At 30.8% G+C, this 21,931-nt stretch overlaps 2 protein-coding genes across 9 annotated transcripts; one reads left to right on the plus strand and one right to left on the minus strand.

The window, feature by feature from the left end:
• Positions 1 to 3,683: 3,683 nt before the first annotated feature.
• On the minus strand, positions 3,684 to 9,527 carry LOC137827833 (transcription regulator). The gene is made up of 11 exons (XM_068634184.2): positions 9,329 to 9,527; positions 8,995 to 9,103; positions 8,831 to 8,901; positions 8,701 to 8,750; positions 8,220 to 8,293; positions 8,066 to 8,128; positions 7,648 to 7,735; positions 4,448 to 4,510; positions 4,300 to 4,379; positions 4,127 to 4,198; positions 3,684 to 4,040 (listed from the first exon to the last, which is right to left on the minus strand). The coding sequence occupies exons 2-11, from the start codon at positions 9,024 to 9,026 to the stop codon at positions 3,959 to 3,961; spliced, it is 675 nt and encodes a 224-aa protein (XP_068490285.2). The 5' UTR covers positions 9,027 to 9,103; positions 9,329 to 9,527; the 3' UTR covers positions 3,684 to 3,958.
• A 5,716-nt stretch (positions 9,528 to 15,243) lies between these two features.
• Positions 15,244 to 21,327, plus strand: LOC137828154 (sulfhydryl oxidase 2). Of its 8 annotated transcripts, none has more exons than XM_090305068.1 (13): positions 15,258 to 15,389; positions 15,695 to 15,857; positions 16,822 to 16,846; positions 16,937 to 17,029; positions 17,142 to 17,328; positions 17,630 to 17,699; positions 17,789 to 17,857; positions 17,936 to 18,009; positions 18,100 to 18,241; positions 19,331 to 19,371; positions 20,066 to 20,212; positions 20,293 to 20,727; positions 20,910 to 21,327. In XM_090305068.1, the coding sequence occupies exons 5-13, from the start codon at positions 17,192 to 17,194 to the stop codon at positions 20,929 to 20,931; spliced, it is 1,137 nt and encodes a 378-aa protein (XP_090161194.1). In that variant the 5' UTR covers positions 15,258 to 15,389; positions 15,695 to 15,857; positions 16,822 to 16,846; positions 16,937 to 17,029; positions 17,142 to 17,191; the 3' UTR covers positions 20,932 to 21,327. The 8 variants fall into 8 exon arrangements, 6 of the variants coding, with proteins under 6 accessions (XP_090161192.1, XP_090161193.1, XP_068490709.1 ...); XM_090305065.1 differs by having other exon boundaries at positions 17,147 to 17,328; XR_016523319.1 differs by having other exon boundaries at positions 15,244 to 15,857; positions 20,293 to 20,829.
• Positions 21,328 to 21,931: the final 604 nt, after the last annotated feature.

Raw genomic sequence — 21,931 nt, forward strand, 5'->3', positions numbered from 1 at the left:
GTTTACCAATTTTTATTTTAACAAGAAAACTAACATTGAAAAAAAAAACTCTTGTTTGATCGTTGAATGGCAAAATGATTAAAAAAACAAGGAAACCTTTGTGGAATTTTAAAATAGATTAAAAATAAAGTTGATTATTATATTGTTTATTATTTAAGGATAAGAACAACTCAATAAATTTTGTATTTTATTTGTTGTAGATAAAAAGAAAATTATAAATATAAAAGAAGAAAATATTAGGAAGTGAAATTTAAGTTTAACTCAACCTTACAAATTTAGTTCATAAGGTGAAGTTTATATTCACTTATATACTATGAAATATCATTATTTTTAGTCGATGTAGGATGTCTAATACATGCTCTCATGCCGAGACCAACCAACTCATACATGAGACTATATATTTATGGATGGTCTGACAGCAGGTAACTTGATATGTTCAACAAACTCTCGCTGAAATAGATTTTAAATGACTCTGATATTATATTAAAAAATAAACTTTAAACCTAATTCAACCTTACAAAATTGACTCATAAAGTAAGATTTACACTTATTTATATACTATAAAAAAAATTTATCTCTGCGAAAATCTCTATCTAATTGTGAGCATCATCCTAAAAGGGATGAAAATAACAAATCAAGATGAACTTATATACATCTAAAGTTGTTCAAGAAAAAAAAAACAGTGATCAACAATTACCCTAATTAAAACTTATACACTATTAAAAAGATTGATGTATGAATAATTATAAATTATATGCACAAATGTTAAACAATCCACCAAATTTCACAACCTAAATGTTCTTTTTCCCTTTTTTTTTCTTTGACATATATAATTACTTTGTGGCCATAGATTTGTGGGCCAACATGCCATAAGTGAAAGTTTAGATTGAATAAAACGCAACTCAAAAAGAACATCATGGTGTATAGTAGTAAAAGTGAATATTTTATAGAAAGTACTTGGTTATTTCTGCTCCTAGTGTTCCACTTTTGCCATCTATTTTCAAAAAGAAAGATGTAATAATATTCTATATAACTCTAGTTTCACTCATACAATGAAGAAGATACACGCAGACACAAACCAACAACCAGTTTTTTATATATGTTAGTTACTTAATCATTACTTGTATTTAACAATGCATTAGTAGTGTCAATTACATATCCTTAAATATTTTACTACAACTTCAATCTCATATCCATGTTTATTAAAAAAATATTTACCACTCACTTTCCCTTATCCTTAATATAAGGCATAGAATAAATTATATATTTTCTTATAAAAGATATCATATAATTTTAGATTTATTTTCCTTATTTATTTCTATTAGATATTATTAGTATGTATTTTTTTATATTTATTTTTATGAAACTTGATATTTTAAGTCACCTCAGAAAGAAAAAAAATCCACCGTGAGATTCGAACCCACAACTACAATATTAAGAGCAGGCTTATGTATTTTTGTATTTATTAATAATGAAATTTAATTTAATACATTAGTAATACTTTGTAAAAATATTTAACTAAATTATTTATTTTTATTAACATATGTCATTATGCTAGAAGTATCTTATATTAAACTTGGTAAAATATGTCTACTCTAAGAAAATTCAATGTATGGATAAATTAGTCATAACCAAACTCTACTTTTGTAAATGTGCCCAACTTAACTGCTTTTTCAATCCCAAATTATCTGCCATTTAAGATTTTAACGTATAAATTAAGAATATAAATAAGCCTTTTTATGTATTTTTACTAAAATAGTCTCCCTCTCTCGATAAATATTTATGGTGGTTATCCAATTAGCACATACATTATACTAAAAACTTACTAAGATTGAAATACTTTATGTAAGGAAAAATTAGAAAAAAAGAGTTTATAGTGCATTCCAAATTAAAAGTATCAATTATTTTATGCTAAATTACAAATGAACTAAAGATAGTTTTGTACAGGAAATACATACTAGCTCAATTTTAAAAAATTATAGTTATAAATATAATAGTAACAATCATGTTTATAAACTCTCTTTAACACTCTTTTCAATCATCTCTTAAAACTCTCTTTATAACTGGTTGGAATTATTTGCAAATAACACTTGTTGGTGATTTAACTTTTACAACTTCCTTTCTTTAACATAGACCAAGGAGTTTAACAAAGGTTTGAAAATATTTTTATTTATAATACATTTCACTATTTGTTTTGTAGAAGGAACAAATAATTATTTTATCAAAATTAATAAAAAATTAAATTGGTTAATTTTAGTTAATGGAGTCTTTCAAATTTTGTTCTAAAAAATTCATAGAACTAAATAGTTTAAGAATGAATTATGTGTGATAATTTGAGTTATTATAAAAGAACTTGATAATTTAGTTAAGTTTCTAAGTTTTGGTTAACTTATCAAGCAAACTTTTAATTGTCATCCAAATGATGGCTTACTGGGTGCTGTTTAAAAAGCCTAGATAGGCCAAGACATCAAAATTTTCCAATAGAGAAAGGCACAATCCTCCTATAAGATTGAGTTTAAGTCTGATTAGTTGGCACAAGAACACCTAGTGTCACCCAACAACGTCCCTCTCCACCAGATTCCTTCACAAATTCACAATCCTTTAGTGTATCAAAGTGGTAGGGACTTAAAATCATGGAAACAGAAGAATGGGGCAAAAGGAAAACAATGATAAAAGTTCCCATGTGATTTTCAAATGATTGTGTAAAAGGTGACAAAAAATATATCTTTGTTAAATATTCTTTGCCTTTTTTTTCCCTCCACTTAAGCTAAATAGTCTGATAGACACGTATACCTCCATTAATGTAACTAAACGAGTAAAGCAATATTAAATACACAGAATATAGAGCATTATGATTATTTTGATGAATAATAGTTTCATAAACTGATTTATTAAAACAGATATTAGCAAGATTTGAGAGACTGAATGATGAGAAGGCTAATTTCTAGTGCTGGTTATTTTAATTATGACTTTACTATATCCAAGTGGTGCTTCGCTAGTTAGCATTATATGTCTCTTCGCGATCTAAATTCGCATAAAAGACTTGATAGATGTTTAGGTTGAAGTTACAAAAATTCAAAATACTGTTATTCTTAAAGCAACAGCTTATCCTTCTTCACGCTGGAATTTGTTACTATTGATTCACAGATATACTTTCCAAATTAAACTCTGAACCCTTAAAGGATACAAAGATCATGTCAATATTGCAGTGTTCGATGCACAAATCATGTCACCATTTTATAATGCCACGAGTTCTCAAAATAAACCAGGATTTTAAATCCATTACGATACAAGGAAAACTTCACTTCAACAATCGTTTCCTCCCCACCTGTACCTTTAGAAGTGGTAGATAAACATCACCTGAAAAACCAAAAACTCTACCACAGAATTTATAATCTAAGAATGAGTCTTTGACCATTTAGTTGGTAAAGAATTTTTTAATACTAAAAATGTTCATTATAGATGAAAATAGTTAATGTAGCCACACTGCACAGTGAACATTTGGATTGGGTCCATAGACTTGAATTTACTCGAGCATAAAAATGCTAGAAACGAAACTATTGATCAACAAATTAATCTGCGTCGCTCAGCCACCCTTGCCTTAACCCACCGAAAACAAATTACGGAAGAAAAGCATCATTTTCGGAGGAATGTAAACTAATGACCAAGACAGTTTGCTCCAATTTCAAATAAACATGTTTTTGCTAATATTACACCAGGGGTGTGTTCTAACAGTGGAGGATGATACAGATGCGAACCTACAATGTGCACTGAGGAAGATACAGATGTTAAATCTACTATATGCATAAGAGAAGATATACATGTTATATCTACGACTCATGCCCCACAAACAATCTTCGATTTACAGAACTACACATCTGAAACCATCATATATTACATAACTAAACATTGGAGGATCAGAAGTCTTCATATGCTAACCGATACAGGTAGAAGTGACTCATATATCCATGTCAGTAAATATTTCTTCATCGTATTCGTTGTGTATTTCATCAACAAGCAACCCGTCAGCAATCAAGTTACTACCACAAACAGCATTGTGTTAAGAATGAATGTGGATGCAACCAAAGTAGATTAAGAAACAGAGATTATGAAATTTCTAACTCACCTAAAACAACTGAATCGAAATGTTACTATGCGCTTAAGCTTTCTATTATAAAACAAGAAATTGAAGGACCATCTGTAGCAAATGGAAAATGATAATTATTGGAATAACTTACAATAAGAAAAATTATGGTAATAACTTGAATTTCTTATACAACGTGGCAAACATAAGCTTACATTGCTCCACTTTCTAGTAATGGGTCTGCCTCAGAATCAGGGATGTAGCCATAAATTTCACAATCCACTAACTTCACCACCTGCATCACAAGGTATTACAGAAGTGCATAATGATATCACTTCTATTCACTTTTTAAGGAAACCATACCTCATCAAGGGCCTTGAACAAGGTGTCCAGCAAAGAAGTACCACCAACAGTTTCAGCCCATTCCTTCATAGACAAGTCAACCAAAACCTTGGTTAAGAAAACCACTGCAGGAAAACTAATCATTATTATCAAGTGACAATAAATTTTGCAAAAGGAGTATCAGTCAGAATGAGATATGTAGAATATCACTCTGCATTATTGTCAATTCCAAACATCTCAAATGCTCTCAATCCAGCTAAAGATGGTTTCACAATGTGGGATTAGGTTATGCTTTCTTTTCAATCTGAGAATCTTAAGTGCCTAATGATGGAGAAGTTCTAATTCTATTATAGTCAGTCAAGTCTGAGTCGAGAACCAAGGAGGTAAGATCAAAACACGTGTAGAAGCATAAACATATATGATGTAAAATTTAAAAATAAATGTAGACAGTTACAACTTACAAAAACTGTCCAGAATATTACTTTCAGAGTATGTTTGAAAATCTCCTAAGGATGATCTCTTGAAATTGGTTTCATCATATGACACCATTTGTTTCTGGATTTTGATTAGGAATCTAGAATTAGTGCTCTATGTTTATCAAATCAACTGTATGCCCAACTAAGAAGTATACTATGAGAATCTTTATTCTCTATTTTCACCATCCCTACCTAAACTTTATGCTCACCGTTTTCTTTACTTCCACAATTTCTACCTCTGACCTACACTCAGGTGTTCCATCTATTGTTATCAAACTCACCATGGTACTTGTTGTCCTGAACTCAAGCTAGTTCCCATTGTCTCACAACAGCTGAAACAAGGAAGCATAACATGCTAGATTCTACACATTCTCAACTTAAATCCATCATGGTATTTTATGTTCATTTTCTGGCAACCACTACCATCTCCAATCATCTTCCCTAGTCTTCTCCAGTCAGGTCCAATCCCTCTTGCTGCTATGTGCCGCATTCCAGTAACTGATTAACTGCCATGGCTGGCGTTTTGCCATTTTGAACACTTTGGTCTAGTGTTTACTTCCTACTTTAATCAGGTATAATATAAGTTCCTTTCAGTTGTCTTTTCCGGTAGTCATTCTTTGTGGTGGCGACCTACAGTTTAGTTTGTGCCATGTGACTTTTTTTAAGCATTTATATGCTCTTCCACTGGTAGTTTGGCATGAATTCTTCTTCCCACTTCACCCCAATTGTGCTTCATTTTGGTAGCAATAATGTGGTTTGATTTGAATCAATGTTTTGAACCTCAGTTCAGACCAAGAACAGGTCATGTAGCCAGTCCGAGTTGATAATTAAGATCAGACATGTTTGTCACCCAATAATGACATCATCAAAACCAATGGGTTGAAACTACAGCAGGCTCAGTGTGTGGAAACAGTCAGTCACATCAGAAGACTGTGTGGGAGCAATCTGTCATGTCTGTGTTCACTGTGTAGTTTCTCACATCTTGCCTTTAACACTCCAAAGCTGCAGAGTTAACAATTCCACAAAAACAAAAAAATTTAAACACCAAGACTCAAAACCAGCACCTCCAAGCAGACATAAAGCAAGCTTATCCAGTGTGCCAACTTGCCTGATTGTTATATAATAGACAAATATAATATATATCATATGCAGGTATTTGTCATATCATTAATCGGTTCATACAGATCAACCAATGGCTCACCGTTCTGGAGAGTGACCCTTGCCTTACTGGGTCACTCATTGGTCTGAGTTTTAAAACATTGGCTTGATGGTTTCTTCTCTGGATTTTTAAATTGTTTCACAGCCAGTGTTTGTTATCTTGGTCTCTTCCAATCATCATATGGCTGAATTCTTTATTTCCCCCCGGATGCATCATTTCTAGCAAGGATAGCTTCTACTTCTATAGATGGTCATTACAGTTCTTTCAAAATGCAGATCTTGATAATGTTGGGGAAGTTCTAATTCTTATTGCATATAATTGATTGCAAAGAAATTTCATCTGATAATCATTCGAACTTATTCTTCTGGTTGATGATTGCTTGAGCCATCTTACTGAGTCAACTTTCCTGCAAAACCTGTCTCCAGAATCCCCAGTGTGGCCCTTTCCAGCCATGTTGTGTGAAACTCAGTTTATATCTTTGTTATTTTCTTTAAAATGATACTTTGTAACAAAGTAAGATTTACCGATAAAAAAAATTAAATATTTAAAAAACATCTCAGTATCAAAATCCCAGTCAAGCTAGATAAGTTTGAAGCAAAGTCTTGGGGCACTGGTAGACCATGTCTATGAACAAAAAAAAAGTTAATGTTGTGTTGTGGTTGACGAGATCTTAGAAGTGGTTCCCTTGTCTCATTATATTTGTTTCTTTATTCAATTAAAACTAAGAATCCAATATTATTCATAAATAGGGGTGCGCACTTGATATTTTGTATCAAATTATATACAAAAAACAGCCTATTATTCAAAGTCTTTATTTCTCTCTTTTCCCCTTTCCTACTAAACCCTGCTAATGTTTTTAGATGCTGAAAGTTGCATAAGACTATTAGGTTCAACCAAACAAGGTCATCAAACATTTTATGGACCTTTGATGTTATGTACTAGGAATCTTGACTAGTAAATACCCACAAATTGCATAACCAAGCATCTCAAGCCTGATAATCAAAGAAGCCCATAAGATTTCAGGTATTAAACTCCTAAGGGGTAGTGTAAAGAATTCCTGAATCACGAAATGGAAATATTTTTAGGCTCCAAGTGTCTTGAAATATTCTCAAAATCTCGTTATATCATTATTGCATCTTAGAATGTCTTGATGATATCTTAGTTGGGGTTTCCATATTTTGTTATGATCCATGCTTTGTTTCCTTAGGAATTTAGGATATATAGTCTACAACTAATATGATAGGGTTAAGTTAGTTCTTGGTACTTTGTTTTGCATTAATACCATATTATTCAGTTTATCTCTCTCTTCTTCTTTCCTACCTAAATCATAGCAGTAATTTTAGAAATTGAAAGCGCATAAGGCTATTAGGTCCAACCAAACAAGGCCAATCGTGCCTGGGAATCATAGAAATTATAGGAATCCAAACCAAATTAGTTATAAATATTGCCAAATTATATACCCAATAATCATATGTGAAAACATCTGCGATGCCTGTAAGATTTTCTGCATATCAAACATTCAAGGGGCAATACAAATAATAAAAGAAATCTTGAAACAAGAAATAGACAAATATTAATAGGAGCACCTTTGAAGCTTCACACATGTAGGTATCAAAAATCTGCTTAAAACTGTCCCATGATTCTTCTGAGAAAAACTGGTGAGCTTTAACTGCACTAAAAACCATTATACGTGTATGGTATTATAGGAAAAACAAAAACATGATCCAACATAATCATAAAGTTATAGCAAAACTGTTCAAACACTTAAATTATCAAAAGACTTGGGAAATGGAGAGAATTGAACTCTCAGCTTCTAGAGCAACAGTTTTCTGAACTGTCTGTCAAGCCTTTTGACAACACTCCCATTTAAAAAAAAAAAGGATTATATAGTGGGTTGCCATGTCGCCAACAAAGCTGACAGTAGCATTACCCATAATCCTCCTTTTTATCCTATAGATAAATAATACAGAGATATCTATGATTCATCATAAGATACTGAGGTACCTGAAGTCATAATCGGGATATATGTGATACAGAGTAAGAACCAGGTAAACCAATGTCTTTCGGCTGGAATAAAAGAACAAGAAATGAAAACATTTAAAAGAGAATTCAGAGCTGATTTTCACTTTCCTGGACCTATCTAGATAATAGAGGCCACCTGGTTCTGGTTAATAAAGTTTGATCCGGTGAGGATGAATCAGTGTCAGATGATTTCCCAAGATAATCAAGAATCTGAAATTGAAAAGGTTCAAATGATAACAGTCCATTGATGGGTCTATTTCATGTTTCAACATTCAAGTCATTTAACTTCAAAAGTCCTTTTCTTCCCAACTCAAAAAAAAAAACTGATTTATATTTCTGTTAGAAAATAAAAATTGCATCGAGTTGGGGTTTCTTGCATCAATTATATTTTTATTTTTTTTCTTTTCCCCCTGATGCATGCGATATTTTCTTGCAATTACTTAATGCGACAACAAGAATTCCGCTTAGCTAGGAAAGGCATGCTAATAGCACAAAAGAAAGTTTAGAACACTGAATTAATTATATCATATTTCTACTTTTTAACATACTCAAAAACAACTTATACAAAAAAAAAGTACAGTGAAGTGAGAGATGCAATATTCATTGCATCAATCTACCTCGGTCTCCAAACTGATGGAAAGTTTTTTATCCGTTCCAGCATGTTTGCCTATGAAGAAAAAAAGTTGTTAACTACTACCCCAACCAAATCCGAAAACAATCTGTAAGAATTCACTTGTTACTCCTTACAACTGTAAGCCTCAAGGCATCCTTTGATAGTTCGTTCTCCCAGATTTAAATTATCCAAAAAATCGTTAAGCCTGAAAAATGTTTTTACAGTAACAATTACACATCAAAATTATACAACAAAATCCCCCATAATTCTATTCAAATTCGTTTCAAGTTACAATTACCTATCTAAAGCAGCGCACTCCAAGAACTTCATGACGAATTGATCCGATAATTCCAATTTCAGAGATTAGAATTGAAGCGACAACCCTTGTTCCGTAAACTCGACACTCCCTGCAATGTTATAGAAATTAGAAATGAAATTAGAAATGAAATCAGAAATTTCGAACATCTAGAAACATTCATGCCCTTGAAGATATTAAAAATTTGAGAAACAGAGCGCCAAGAAAAACAAAAAATCCGTACAACAGGTCAAAGTCAAAATTAGGAATTCAAAGCATCTAAGAATGAAATAAATCTGAACATAGAGTGGAACAAGAAACAGAAAAACTGAGGTACCAGAAACAGGGAAGACGATAATTGTTTGGTTTGACGACGCTTTGGAAATATCACCTGCCAAATTGGGATGTTAGGGTTTGAAAACTTTGGCATAAGGAGAGTATTTAGAAGCGGTGAAATTAGAATATTCGATTTTTGATTTGAGATGTGGATGAGAACGAGCCTTCTTGGTGTTCGAAAATAAAATCTTGTGACAGGTAGGTACGTTAGGTGACAGAAATAGCAATAAATGGGCCAATATAAGACAAAAGTGCGGCCCATAACATTGAAATGGGAAATTGCATTCTGCACCCCCATAATTTAAACCGCACTCCTAATATTGAAATCCCAATTGTACCCTTCTAAATATGTAATTGGAATACATCATTTATGAATTTTTAAATTTTATTATTATTTTTAAGCTGCTTAATAAAAATAAAATTATTTTATTTTATTTTATTATTTTAAACCGCTTAACACAAAATAAAATATTTTTTAGACAAATATAATTTTTCAATATTAATTTTTGTACTCAGAGCTCTTAAATTTAACATATAGTCCTTAAAACTCACATTTACTTTCTTATTCACTTTAGTTTATTTAATATTTTTATCTTTGTAATCATTCTCCTACATTAGTTTTTTTACAATCCTTGCAACGATAAATTTATGAACAAAAATTTGGTAGCATAATGATTATATTTCGAATATCCCATAATTTTAAAATAGTATAAATTGCAGGCTAAGAGATACAATTCATCCAAATCAAGTTATGTAGGTGATGGAAATTGGAGATAATAATCATATTAAAAACAATTTTTTTATCAAATTAAACTATAATTCTTAAAATTCAAAACACTTATTTTAGTATTTGTATACACATTTAAATGCATTATTTAACTTAGAATAGTAAACAAGATTATTGTTCATAAAAACAGTATAAATGCAAAAAAAAAAAATATAGAACATCAACTACCAAACCAGAATCATAGGATAAGCATTTTAGAAGTAAATCAACAAACTTGTTTTATTTATAAATTTTCTACAAAAATTCAGATGAGTTTATATTTGAACTTAACACTAGGTTTTCATACTTAAGGAGTTCATTTATGGACTCACAATTTGCAAATTATGTACATTCAAATGCATAATAAAACTGAACATATTATATACTTGGAGAAAAAAATGGTTAAAATAAAGAGATATTAGAATTGACCCTTTTATATTAATGAAGTAAATAACATCCAAAATTGAAATGGAATCCCTAATTTTTCTTAAGAAGTTTTAAAAGGGAAACAAATCATAATTTATAAAGTAAGACTTAAGATCAATAAAAATAAATAGATCTCAACTCTAACACTAATTGAATAAAACTATGGAACAAGAATTTAAACAACTAAGAAATGAAGATAAGAGAAGAGGATGAAAAAACTAACCTTATGGCTTTATTTCTCTTATTGTAGAAAACTGTGAGAAAGATGTGATTGTATTTATAAGTAAAGTTTTACACAAAAGGACATAACTAATTTGTAAAAAAAATATGTCCTTAATAATTATAATTATATTTGAAAGGGTGCAATTGGAAGAGAAGAAGATTTTTGCCTATTATGTACTACAATTGAAAGAAAAGAATAATGAATATTGCATGTAGAAGGAGATCACAAAAAATACTTGTACATGATAGAGGTTTTAATAGCCATGTCAATGAGTGTTAATGTGTTTTTGTTGAAATTTAATATGGAAAATGACAACAACTACTGCAAAAATTAATTGATGTACATGCAGATTGTAAATGTTAACTTGTCTTTTTTACAGTCTAATTTTAACTTACGTGTTATATTAGTTACACTAAAAAACAATATTATAAATAACATTTATTATATTGGTTATTAATAATCAATGTATTTACATGCTACTTAAATATATATTGGTGCTTAAATCAATACAAGTGTGCACACAATAAAGTAAAACATCAAACACTTATACCCTGATAGAATTGAGAGTTTGTCTCATTTGCATAAACTAATATATGTAAAAATGCAGGGAAGCAAATTGAGGGTGAATAATATAGCTTGTATAATAATAATGTGAAAATTTTTATTTAAAAAAATAAAATTAGAGATTAACAAAACATCCTTATATTTTCTCATATCTAATAATCATTTGGATGAAATATTAAAATAAATATATAACATAATACAAATATATATATAAAATTTTATTTATTATAATGTTTCAAATTATCTCTCTCTTCATAAGACTTGAAACATTTACATAAAATTTAAAAGAAAATTTCAAAAGAAAAATAAACATTTTCCATCATCCATCTTTTCACCGAGAAACTTTATCACCTGTAACATCATCTGCTCCCGTGTAAAATACACGATCATCACAGATCAAAGAAAAACAACCACAAAACAAAACAAAGGGTAAGCTAGGTATTTTTTAAAACTTATAACACAAATGTGACTTTAAACATCCACATAAATTCATCATTTCTCATGCATTTCACATAACCATCAAGTATATATCAACAATTTCAATATTCATCTTTCTCATGTCAGACTTCTACTGACTCATAACACATAGACAATTAACTCTAGTTTTGGAAGACTCGTGCGTTGACTTAGACTCAGAGATATGCACATGTCATACTACATAGCTATGCGCATAATTAATCTCAATATCATCTCTCTCCTAGTATGACAGGGTTAATTCATATAACATGTCAAGTTAATTATCTTTCAAACAACTTACCCATTCATATGAACCTCATTCGACTCTCACCACCTGAATAACTTCATCTATATAATTCCATTATCTCAGGAGAGTCAGGATATCTCCTTCTAGACGAATCCCTGGTCAATGCACATTCTAAACAATCTTAACACGATATTTTCTTTTTTGAAAATACTATGTCTTGATTAGAATTCATATTTTGAACATCAAAATATCCACCATCAAACAATCAAATCATACCGATGTTTAGAATTTCCAAAATACACAACAATTCATTGACTAATCATATAAATGTCTAATTAAAGAGATTTTCAATTAACTATACATGAAATAAAAGTTTACATACTTTATAAGAACAACTATATAAAAATACATAAATCAATTGTTTAAAAGCAAATACAAGTCAGTTTAATATTTTTATTTTTATTTATTTATTATTATTATTATTATTTTTTAGACTTTAGCTTGAGCTAGAATTCGCTAGCTTGAGCTAAGATCCACCAGAGAGCACCCAAAATTTTAGCTTAAGCTAAAATTCGCTAGCTTGGGCTAAAATCCTCCAGAGAACACCTAAAATTCGTTAGCTTGAGCTAAAACTTGCTAGTTTGAGCGAAATATGCAGAAAAATTATGCATAACTTAATATACCTATTAGATTATAAATCAATATCTCATTCAATTCATAAATTATAAATCTACACGTTACATTAACCGTTCCTGTTCAGCGTGATACAATCACTCTCATTGAATCATTGAGCTATTGTGTCCATTTATACATATATATGATTTCTAGTTCCAAAACCATTTAAATCAAACAACCAATCTCAATCACAACACTTTCAATTTCAATCAAACTACAATTTACTCATAACAAAAAATCTTGCAACAAAATTTGGAATTGGTGACCACGTCACACTCACATTCAAATCTTCTGACCTAGGGTTCTATTGAAAATTTTAAACTAGCTTCCCTTACCTGGACTTTAGCAGATGCTCACTCAAAGCTCCAAACTCACCAAAAGCTTAAGGATACCCTAACCTGCACCAGAGAGTTCTGATCACAAATCTAACTATATCACTAAGACCCTGAGCTAACAGAGACTAATTCTGAAGATAAAAACTTCACATGCAAACTTAAACTAAAAGACAACCTAACCAGATCAAAACCAACTCAAAGGAAAAGGAGCCAAGAATGAACTTACTCTAGATAAGATTTTGATCGGTCAATCTTGTAGAGTTCATTGCCAGGAGTCCAATGGCGGACTCCGATCGTTGATCTGATGAACAAGGAGGTCGGGATTTTAGAGAGAATGCATAAGAAAGGAAAAAAGAGTTTTTAGAGAGATGGTGATTCCTTTAAAATGAAACCTGAATAACTAAATTTATATTTATATAGCCTTTTCACTTTAATAATAAAATATTAAGGTGCCATTTTAATGGTACCATTTATACTCTAAGACTATTTTTCTCGGTCCTTACATTAGGACTCTAATTATGGTGAGAAAAAACACGAAGAAAATTAACTGGACAAAAAAAAATTAAGTATCATTGTGTTTTCGTCGTGTATTTAACCTTGTATACATACGGAAATCATAATATTATATGTTATAATATAAGTTATTAAGATATATAATTGATTATGTTATAAACTATTTTATTACATAGTTAATTATAACTATAAATAGTATGATATATATATATATATATATATGATAATAATAATAATAATAATAGTATGATCAAAATAATTTAATAACAATTAGAAAATCATAAATAATAATAATGAAATTTTAAATAATAATAATAAAAATAATTTTAAAAAGTGATAATATATAAAATTAATAATAAATCATAGATAATAATTATAATAATAAAAATATTTATTTATTGTTTATTGCCAAAAAAAAATTAAAATTATAAAACAATAATACAAAACAAAAATAATTATAATAAAATTAAAAACAATTATAAGAAAAATAAAATCATAAAATAATAATAATATAAACAATATTAATTTTATTTTATGAAAAATAAATTCTACAGTTTTAAATATATGGTTATATAGTTTTTTTAGTCGAGTTAATACTTTAACTAAACACGGATAGTATATAAAAATAGCTTAGCATCATTTCTTTTAATTTTATTTTGAAAACAAAGACACAATGATAATCTTACAAATTTTTTAATTAAAAATTATTTTTTTATCAATTACCTCGTTCACAATTTTTTATATTTTTTTTTCCACTTTTTACTATTTTTTCATAATTCAAACAATTTTTTGACTCTGTTATTTTTCGTTTTATTTATTTTTTTCACCCCTAAATCCAAAGAAACACTAGCATAATAGAGGTGTACCGTGAAATTGCAATGAGCCATACGAATAATTGAAATAAAAAAGAAAGACACGTGTCATGATTTTATAGTTGAGATTATTATAATCCATCTAAAACTATTATTCTCTCAACTAATTTTTTAACTGATTTACTTAAGTATAACTAACATTTTATGTTTGTAATAAAATTTATTAGATTTATCTTTTCTATTTATTTATTTATCTATTGATATTTTACAAGTGGATTAATATTGACACTATAATTAGGTTAAAAGAACGTCTTAACTCAAAGAATATTTAAAAATGTGAAAGTATACGGTGCTTTAATTAGATTAAGATATTTAAGATAAATTATGGTATTTTGAATTCAAAGAAGAGAGAATTAGGACTAAATAAGAATTACGATGGTTTAAAACCACAAGATTATTACTATTCCAAGATTAAGAAAATTCAAAACTATTAAAAGGAAATATTTATATATCTATAAGTTTTGTTAAAATTTAGGACCCGTTGTAACAGTTTTTTTATTAAAAATTAATTTATATTAATGATATTAATGATTAATCGAATTTTTTTATCCACGTTACCATTTTAATTCCTATTAAATTTTAATTACATATTTAATTTTTCAATTTTTCAAAATTAAATGATTTTTATTGAATACTAATTGGTGATCTAATTTCTTTCCTAATTTATATAAAATATGAATAATATATTTGATAATTACTTTTAATATATTACGATGATTATTATTTTCAATTAATAATTGAGTGAAATGTTAATAATGAATTATTTTCTATTTCAAAAAAATTAAAATATAAAAGTTTTATAGAAAATGAATTTAAGTCTTATATTAATAATTAATCATAGTTACTGATATTCTTACAATATTTGATGTTTGGTAACAATCTGCCAAACAGAGGTAACAGAGGAAACAGAGTGATTCAAGGTTTGGTGTTGGAGAGAAGTGCTTCCGCCATCTCTGATCCGAAGCAAAGCAAAGCTTATGGAAACGTAATCCTCACCCTTTTCTGGTTCATCTTTCCCTTCCCAACAACACCCATCAAATTCAATCTAACATACACAACCACTCACAACTAAACCCTTCTCTCTCACACAATAGACAGTAACAAGAAAGAAAACTGTTAAGAGTAATAACAGATCCATTTCTCTCTCCATCCATCTTCTAAAAGCTTGCCTCTTCTTCAATTTTCTCAAAACCCTAATTTTTTCTGCTCTCTGATCCACATCTTTTTCCATGTCTGGGATGTATTTACATTTGGGTCTGTTTCTGTGCATACTTTTTGTGCGCTGTTCAGCGACTCTGCCTTCTTCCTTCGCGTCGCGCCGTTCGATCCTTCGAGAGGTCAAGAGTGAGGGTAATCATCCCGATTATGCCGTTGAACTGAACGGCACGAATTTCGATGCTGTTTTCAAAGATACCCCTGCTACTTTTGCCGTTGTTGAATTCTTTGCCCATTGGTTAGTCTTTACAGTTTTTATTAAGTCATTGCGTTTTATGTGTTTCTAGTTGTGGAATTATGTGAAATCTCTTTTGGGTGTTAAAAAGTTCGGGCTTTTATGGATTTTACTTCGAGGGTGGGAGTTTTTTTCTCGATGATTTGATCTGAAAAATGGATCTCTAGTAACATTTCTGAGGTGAGAGGATGGATTCATGATAAATTAATTGAAGGGTTTTGGAAATTTTCAATTGGTACTTCTAGTCTAGCTAAGGTAATCGATGCCATGGGTAGTGAAGGGTTAGAAAAAAACACAATACAGTGTGCTATATTATCAAGGCTTTGTACTTAATGGCCGTTATTTTTTGTTCAAGTCACTTTGTTCCCTCCTCTTTCAGACCTCTTTGAGTAATATTCTCAACAAAAACAAGTTATAGGAGAAGAAAATAATATGAATCACATGGTTTAAAAATTTATGATTAATAATTATTTCTAGGAAATATACCTTATTTTCCAAAATCTCTCTTTGAAATCTGTCAAAAATATGCACCTCAACTTTTTCAGAAGCTTTCTTGTTCAACTTCTTTTCTCTATTGGAAAATATCAATGGTAGGGTTGTCGTGAAGCAAGCACTAGCTATGATGAAGTACATACCAAGTGTAACATATGACATAAAGATGCTCTACAAACCGAGCTCTGTATTTTATTTTTAATTGATCAATTATTGTTTACTTATATTTGCTTAATTACTTATATTCTTATAGCAAACTTCTGAAGTGATGTTGGCATACACATTCAAGAAATGTTTGTGAATAAAGTCACTTTTAGTTATAGTTTTAAATATCTCTTCTTGTAGTCAGATAATTGGATTATTTTAAACATGTGGATCAATTTTTACCATTTTATATATTCCCTCTCTTCCATCTTTAAGAATGAAATATGAGTATAAGAATTTCTCATTTCTGTTCTGTCCCTTTCTTTGTCAGGTGCCCTGCATGTAGGAATTATAAGGTATTATTTGCTAAAAAGTATAATTAACTTTTTATAAGTTTTCTATTACATTTAATTCATCATAGCTATCTCACTGAAATTTGAATGCAGCCACACTACGAAAAGGTTGCCAGATTATTTAATGGACCTGATGCTGTGCATCCAGGAATCATATTAATGACAAGGGTAGATTGTGCATCAAAGGTGCGTGCACCTTATCTTACCTTCTTAATAAGGTTAAGGTGATGTTTAAAGCTTATATTCTATACTGAACATGCCCTGGCAATTGGTACCCCTATTTTCAATTTTTTGGCAGCACAGATAAATACTAAGCTATGTGATAAGTTTTCTGTTGGTCATTATCCTATGCTTTTTTGGAGCACTCCTTCTAAATTTGTTGGTGGAAATTGGGATCCTAAACAAGAGAAAAATGATATAAGTGTGATTGATGATGCTCGCACAGCTGATCGGTTACTTGGTTGGATCAACAAGCAATTGGGCAGGTATGAGACATAAATAAATTTATTGTTGATAATTATGATATGGTAGGTGAATATTTATCTAAGCCAGATGATGGTAGGGGAATATTTTATTAAAGCCAGATGCTGTATATGAATTCAGAATATCAACACTGTAGACATATAATGACCACAAATTAGGCACTAGGCAGCATGAAAAAAATTTAAGTCCTAACTGCAAAAGTCTAAAGTTATGAGGTTAAGTTTGATGGAGTCTGAAAATCGTCATCACATAATTTGCTTTAATCTGATGGAAGTTGTATGTGCAATGTTCATAATGGTGCAGTTCATTTGGCCTGGATGATCAGAAATTTCAAAATGAGCTTATTTCATCCAATGTCTCAGACCCTGGACAGGTCCATTTCTTCACACACCCACATGTTTGATTTCCTTTCGTTTTATATTTTGAAGATATTAATGTTTATGGTATGCATGACTTGGAAAGATTGCCAGAGCTATCTATGATGTAGAAGAGGCAACTTCTACAGCTTTTGACATCATCTTAGAGCACAAGGTAGATTATCTATTTTCCTTTATTGCTCTTTTGTGCTTATTGTTTTGGATGACAGTACAAATACTTTATGTTTGGCAGATGATAAAAGCAGAAACTCGTGCTTCACTCATTAAGTTTCTTCAGCTTTTGGCAGCTCATCATCCTTCTAGGAGGTAAGATAAAGGTTTTACTGATCTGTATGATCCTTTCTTCTCTGCTCAGTATTTAATGTCAATTTTTTCATGTTCTGGATTTCTTTTCAGATGCCGGAAGGGTACTGCTGAATTTCTTGTGAGCTTTGATGACTTGTACCCAACAGATTTTTGGTCAACTAAGCAGGAAGATGATAAGATTTCAATTAAGAACCTCAGGATTTGTGGGAAAGATGTGCCTCGCGGATACTGGGTAGGTTCTCAATACTTGTATTACACCTTTTAGACATTTTTTATGAATATTCTAATCCGTTCTTAAAAGTTACCATATTATGTTAATTTAGTTGAATTATTACTGGGAGTTGGATCTCATTATTTATTGCCAAGAAGTATTTGCAAGCAGGCTTCATATTTTTGAGAAAAGAATGTTTATTAATGGCAATAAGCCATTCTGTTTGGTATACTTGTGTGTCTCATGATTTGTCCTTGGGGCTTTCCTCTCAAAGATTTGGCTTGATAAGCATTGTTTTCACTATTTTGGTTGTGCGTGGCTATTGAAATGTTGCCACATTCAGAGAAGCTTTCCTTATCTGATTTGCTATACGTTTTTGCATATTACCCCTGTAATCAGAGCACTGTTCTCAGTATTTCCTCAGTTAACATATGGAAAATTCTGTTCCTATCATCGTCCAGTTCTGGTCACCACACTGAGAGGAAGAGAGGAGAAATATGTCTAGGGACTTCGAAAAAGAAAAGGAAGTCAGTGAGTCAAAGTAGGTAAAAAAATTGTAACCAAAGTGTCCAATTTCTTTGCATATCAATAGTACAAATTTCCTTGAGATACAATCCTATGGCCAAAACATTTTGATGTTCAACTTATGTAAGGGACCAAGCTGGACAGATGTGTACCCCTCCCCTACTACACTATTAGATATAGTGGATGCTTATGTTGATTAAACCCGGAAAATGTAGGCAGCCATCTCTGCTACACTAAGTAACTGTACAATGGAGGCGAGGCGTATGCTTGTGTGTCAAACTTCCCTGTATGGAAGTTCCTATGGTTATTATGTCAACCCTACCAAAAGTACAGCTTTCTTTATAGTCTTCTTGCAATAGGTGGAAAAAATAACCTTGTTGTAATGTTATTACTTATTTGGTGAAGTTGTTGTATTTTCTTTCTAATTGTATATTCCATGGGATTTGAAGATGAAGATACATGCAGTGTGTTAAGTATCTTTATTTTATTATAATTCATAATATTGCTTTCATTCATTAAGTTTTGAATTTTCTTAGTTTGGAACATTCCTGATTGTTTTCTTTTATTTTGACTTTTCTTTTACAGATGTTCTGCCGTGGCAGTAAGAATGAAACCAGAGGCTTCAGGTAATACTTTATCACCATGTTTGGTGTAATTCTTCGTATTTAATGACTCAATCAAAGATATTCAACTATTGCATATCAACTACCCTATTTTCATCTTTTGCATATCAACTACCCTATTGGTTACTCCTATTTTTTAACCTGAAACTATTTTTGTATGCGAAGAAATGTGTATACCAAAGATTGAGACTCATGTAAGAGACCGTACATCATGCGTTGACTGCAAACCATTGATTACAAACCAGTCTGCAACCAGCTTATTTGACAGAAAATCTGGTCAATTTGTCAGATATTTTGTTCATTTAATCTAAGCTTGTTAATTTGACTGGTCAAAAACTTGTTTGATTTGTATCTTTTATTCAACCAAAACTATATTTTAGTCAAATGAAATGCCGTATAACAAAGGTATGTATATGATATGCTTATTTGTGGGTTGATATCCTTTATTGATTTTGTTATCGTATAGGATATATAAAATGGTTATTTTATGCTATTTAAAATTTTGCCTGAGTTTATTTTTTTATGATTTTGTGGTTGTTTGTTACGATTAATATTTAAAATATATAGTTGATTATTACTAGTTCAATCACAATGAAACAAAATAATACCTTTATTGACTGAATGACTGATCCCATTTATAAGATGTCTTCTGCAAACCATATCTACAACTTATGGTAACCCTCTCTTGTTATTCCAGCTGTGGTTTATGGGTTCTTATGCATTCTCTCTCTGTGAGGATAGAGGATGGAGAGAGTCAGTTTACATTCAACGCAATATGTGATTTTGTTCACAACTTCTTCATCTGTGAGGAATGTAGACAACATTTTTACAAAATGTGTTCAAGGTAAGGGAACTGAGTAAATACTAAAGTTATCAATCAAATTCAATTTCTTTCTACTCTTGTAATTCGAAATAAATTTTCAGTGTTTCAAGTCCTTTCAACACGGCCCGGGACTTTGCACTCTGGTTGTGGAGTACCCACAACAAGGTGAACGAAAGATTGTTGAAAGAAGAAGCATCTCTAGGCACTGCTGACCCCAATTTTCCAAAGACAATTTGGCCACCAAATCAGCTTTGCGCTTCCTGTTACTTAGTCTCTGATGAGAAGAGCAACAAAATTGAATGGAACCAAGATGAGGTGTTTAAGTTTTTGACTGATTACTACGGTAAAACACTAGCGTCTCTGTACAAGAACAGGAATATTGGCGGAAATGATGGAGCTGAAGGAGGTGTTGAAGATCTAATAGCCGCGACTAATGCAATTGTGGTGCCTGTAGGAGCTGCATTGGCTATTGCTGTTGCTAGCTGTGCTTTTGGAGCACTTGCTTGCTACTGGCGTTCGCAGCAAAAGAGTCGGAAGTATTTTCACCACCTACACTCTTTAAAGAACATTTGATAATTAGGAGGGTAATGAACTCTTTCAAAAATTAACCATGACTGGGTCCTGAAGAATTAAAAGGGGTGGGTATATGGAGAGAGAGATTGTGTTGGGAGTTATTGAGATTCTTATATATCACTTTTTGTTTTGCATAACGTTTCAGGCCTAGGAGAACGTGGAAGTAGGAATTGTAGACAAGTACCACTTCAAGGCATGTGAGGTGCATTGCAACCTTCATAGGCATCCAATCCAATTCATGCTCTTACTCCAAAGAATCTTGCCAAGTTCCTTTTTGAATGCTTCCTTAATAGAATGAATGTACAGAATACAATTCTTGCTCTGGTGACCATTACTGATATGTGCTATTTTCTTTCACTTTTTTGGCCTTCACTTCACTATACAACCTAGGATTTCGGGGGGAAAGAAGCACGTGACATGTAACATTTTTGCTTTGTAATTTGGTGTTATTTTTTCAATATTAAAGTAACTGTATAAGATAAAAAGCCTGACTTGCATAATCTGGTTTCACTTTTACCAAACATTTGAATGAAATCAAAGTCTTGAATAGATTATCATTTAAAGGTCTTTATGGTTCGGTTGAGATTTTATTTTTTAACAGTTTCCTGCTGTTAAATTATTTTTTTACTAAATCCATGCTAGTTAACTAGTTGTCTGTGAATGATTATCATTAAGATTTTAAGTTTCAATCAAAACTTAACGTTTGATGGTCTGTATTTTGCCACTATTTACATTCAATCAAACATACCACATAGTCAACAAGTTACGAATTGTACCCAACTTCTGCCATTGCTAAGATTTATTCAACTCTAAATGTTAGCCAATTGCAAATAGCAAATTTAAAAGTAAATAAATAGAAGTACTAAAAAATAATGAAAATACGAGTGACTGACACTAAACACCGTTTTGAACTTCGGTATAATAGGGGCAATTGGTTCATCCTATCCATCCAAATGCAACTAAAGCTACACATTCATACTGCTCCTGTAACTGAATCACAGACAGAGTTGTCAATTTATATTACCAGGTAGTGCCACCAGTAATTCGTTTGGCTTGGAGAATCACATAGTGAAGAAGAGGATAGTATTGTTTGATACAAAGGACTGAAAAAGAAATGAAGATTGGGACTTGAATGCGACTATACTAAGAAAATCAATAGAATAGGAA

This window comes from Phaseolus vulgaris, chromosome 7 (assembly GCF_051622355.1).
Source record: "Phaseolus vulgaris cultivar YP4 chromosome 7, ASM5162235v1, whole genome shotgun sequence".
Lineage (NCBI taxonomy): Eukaryota > Viridiplantae > Streptophyta > Magnoliopsida > Fabales > Fabaceae > Phaseolus > Phaseolus vulgaris.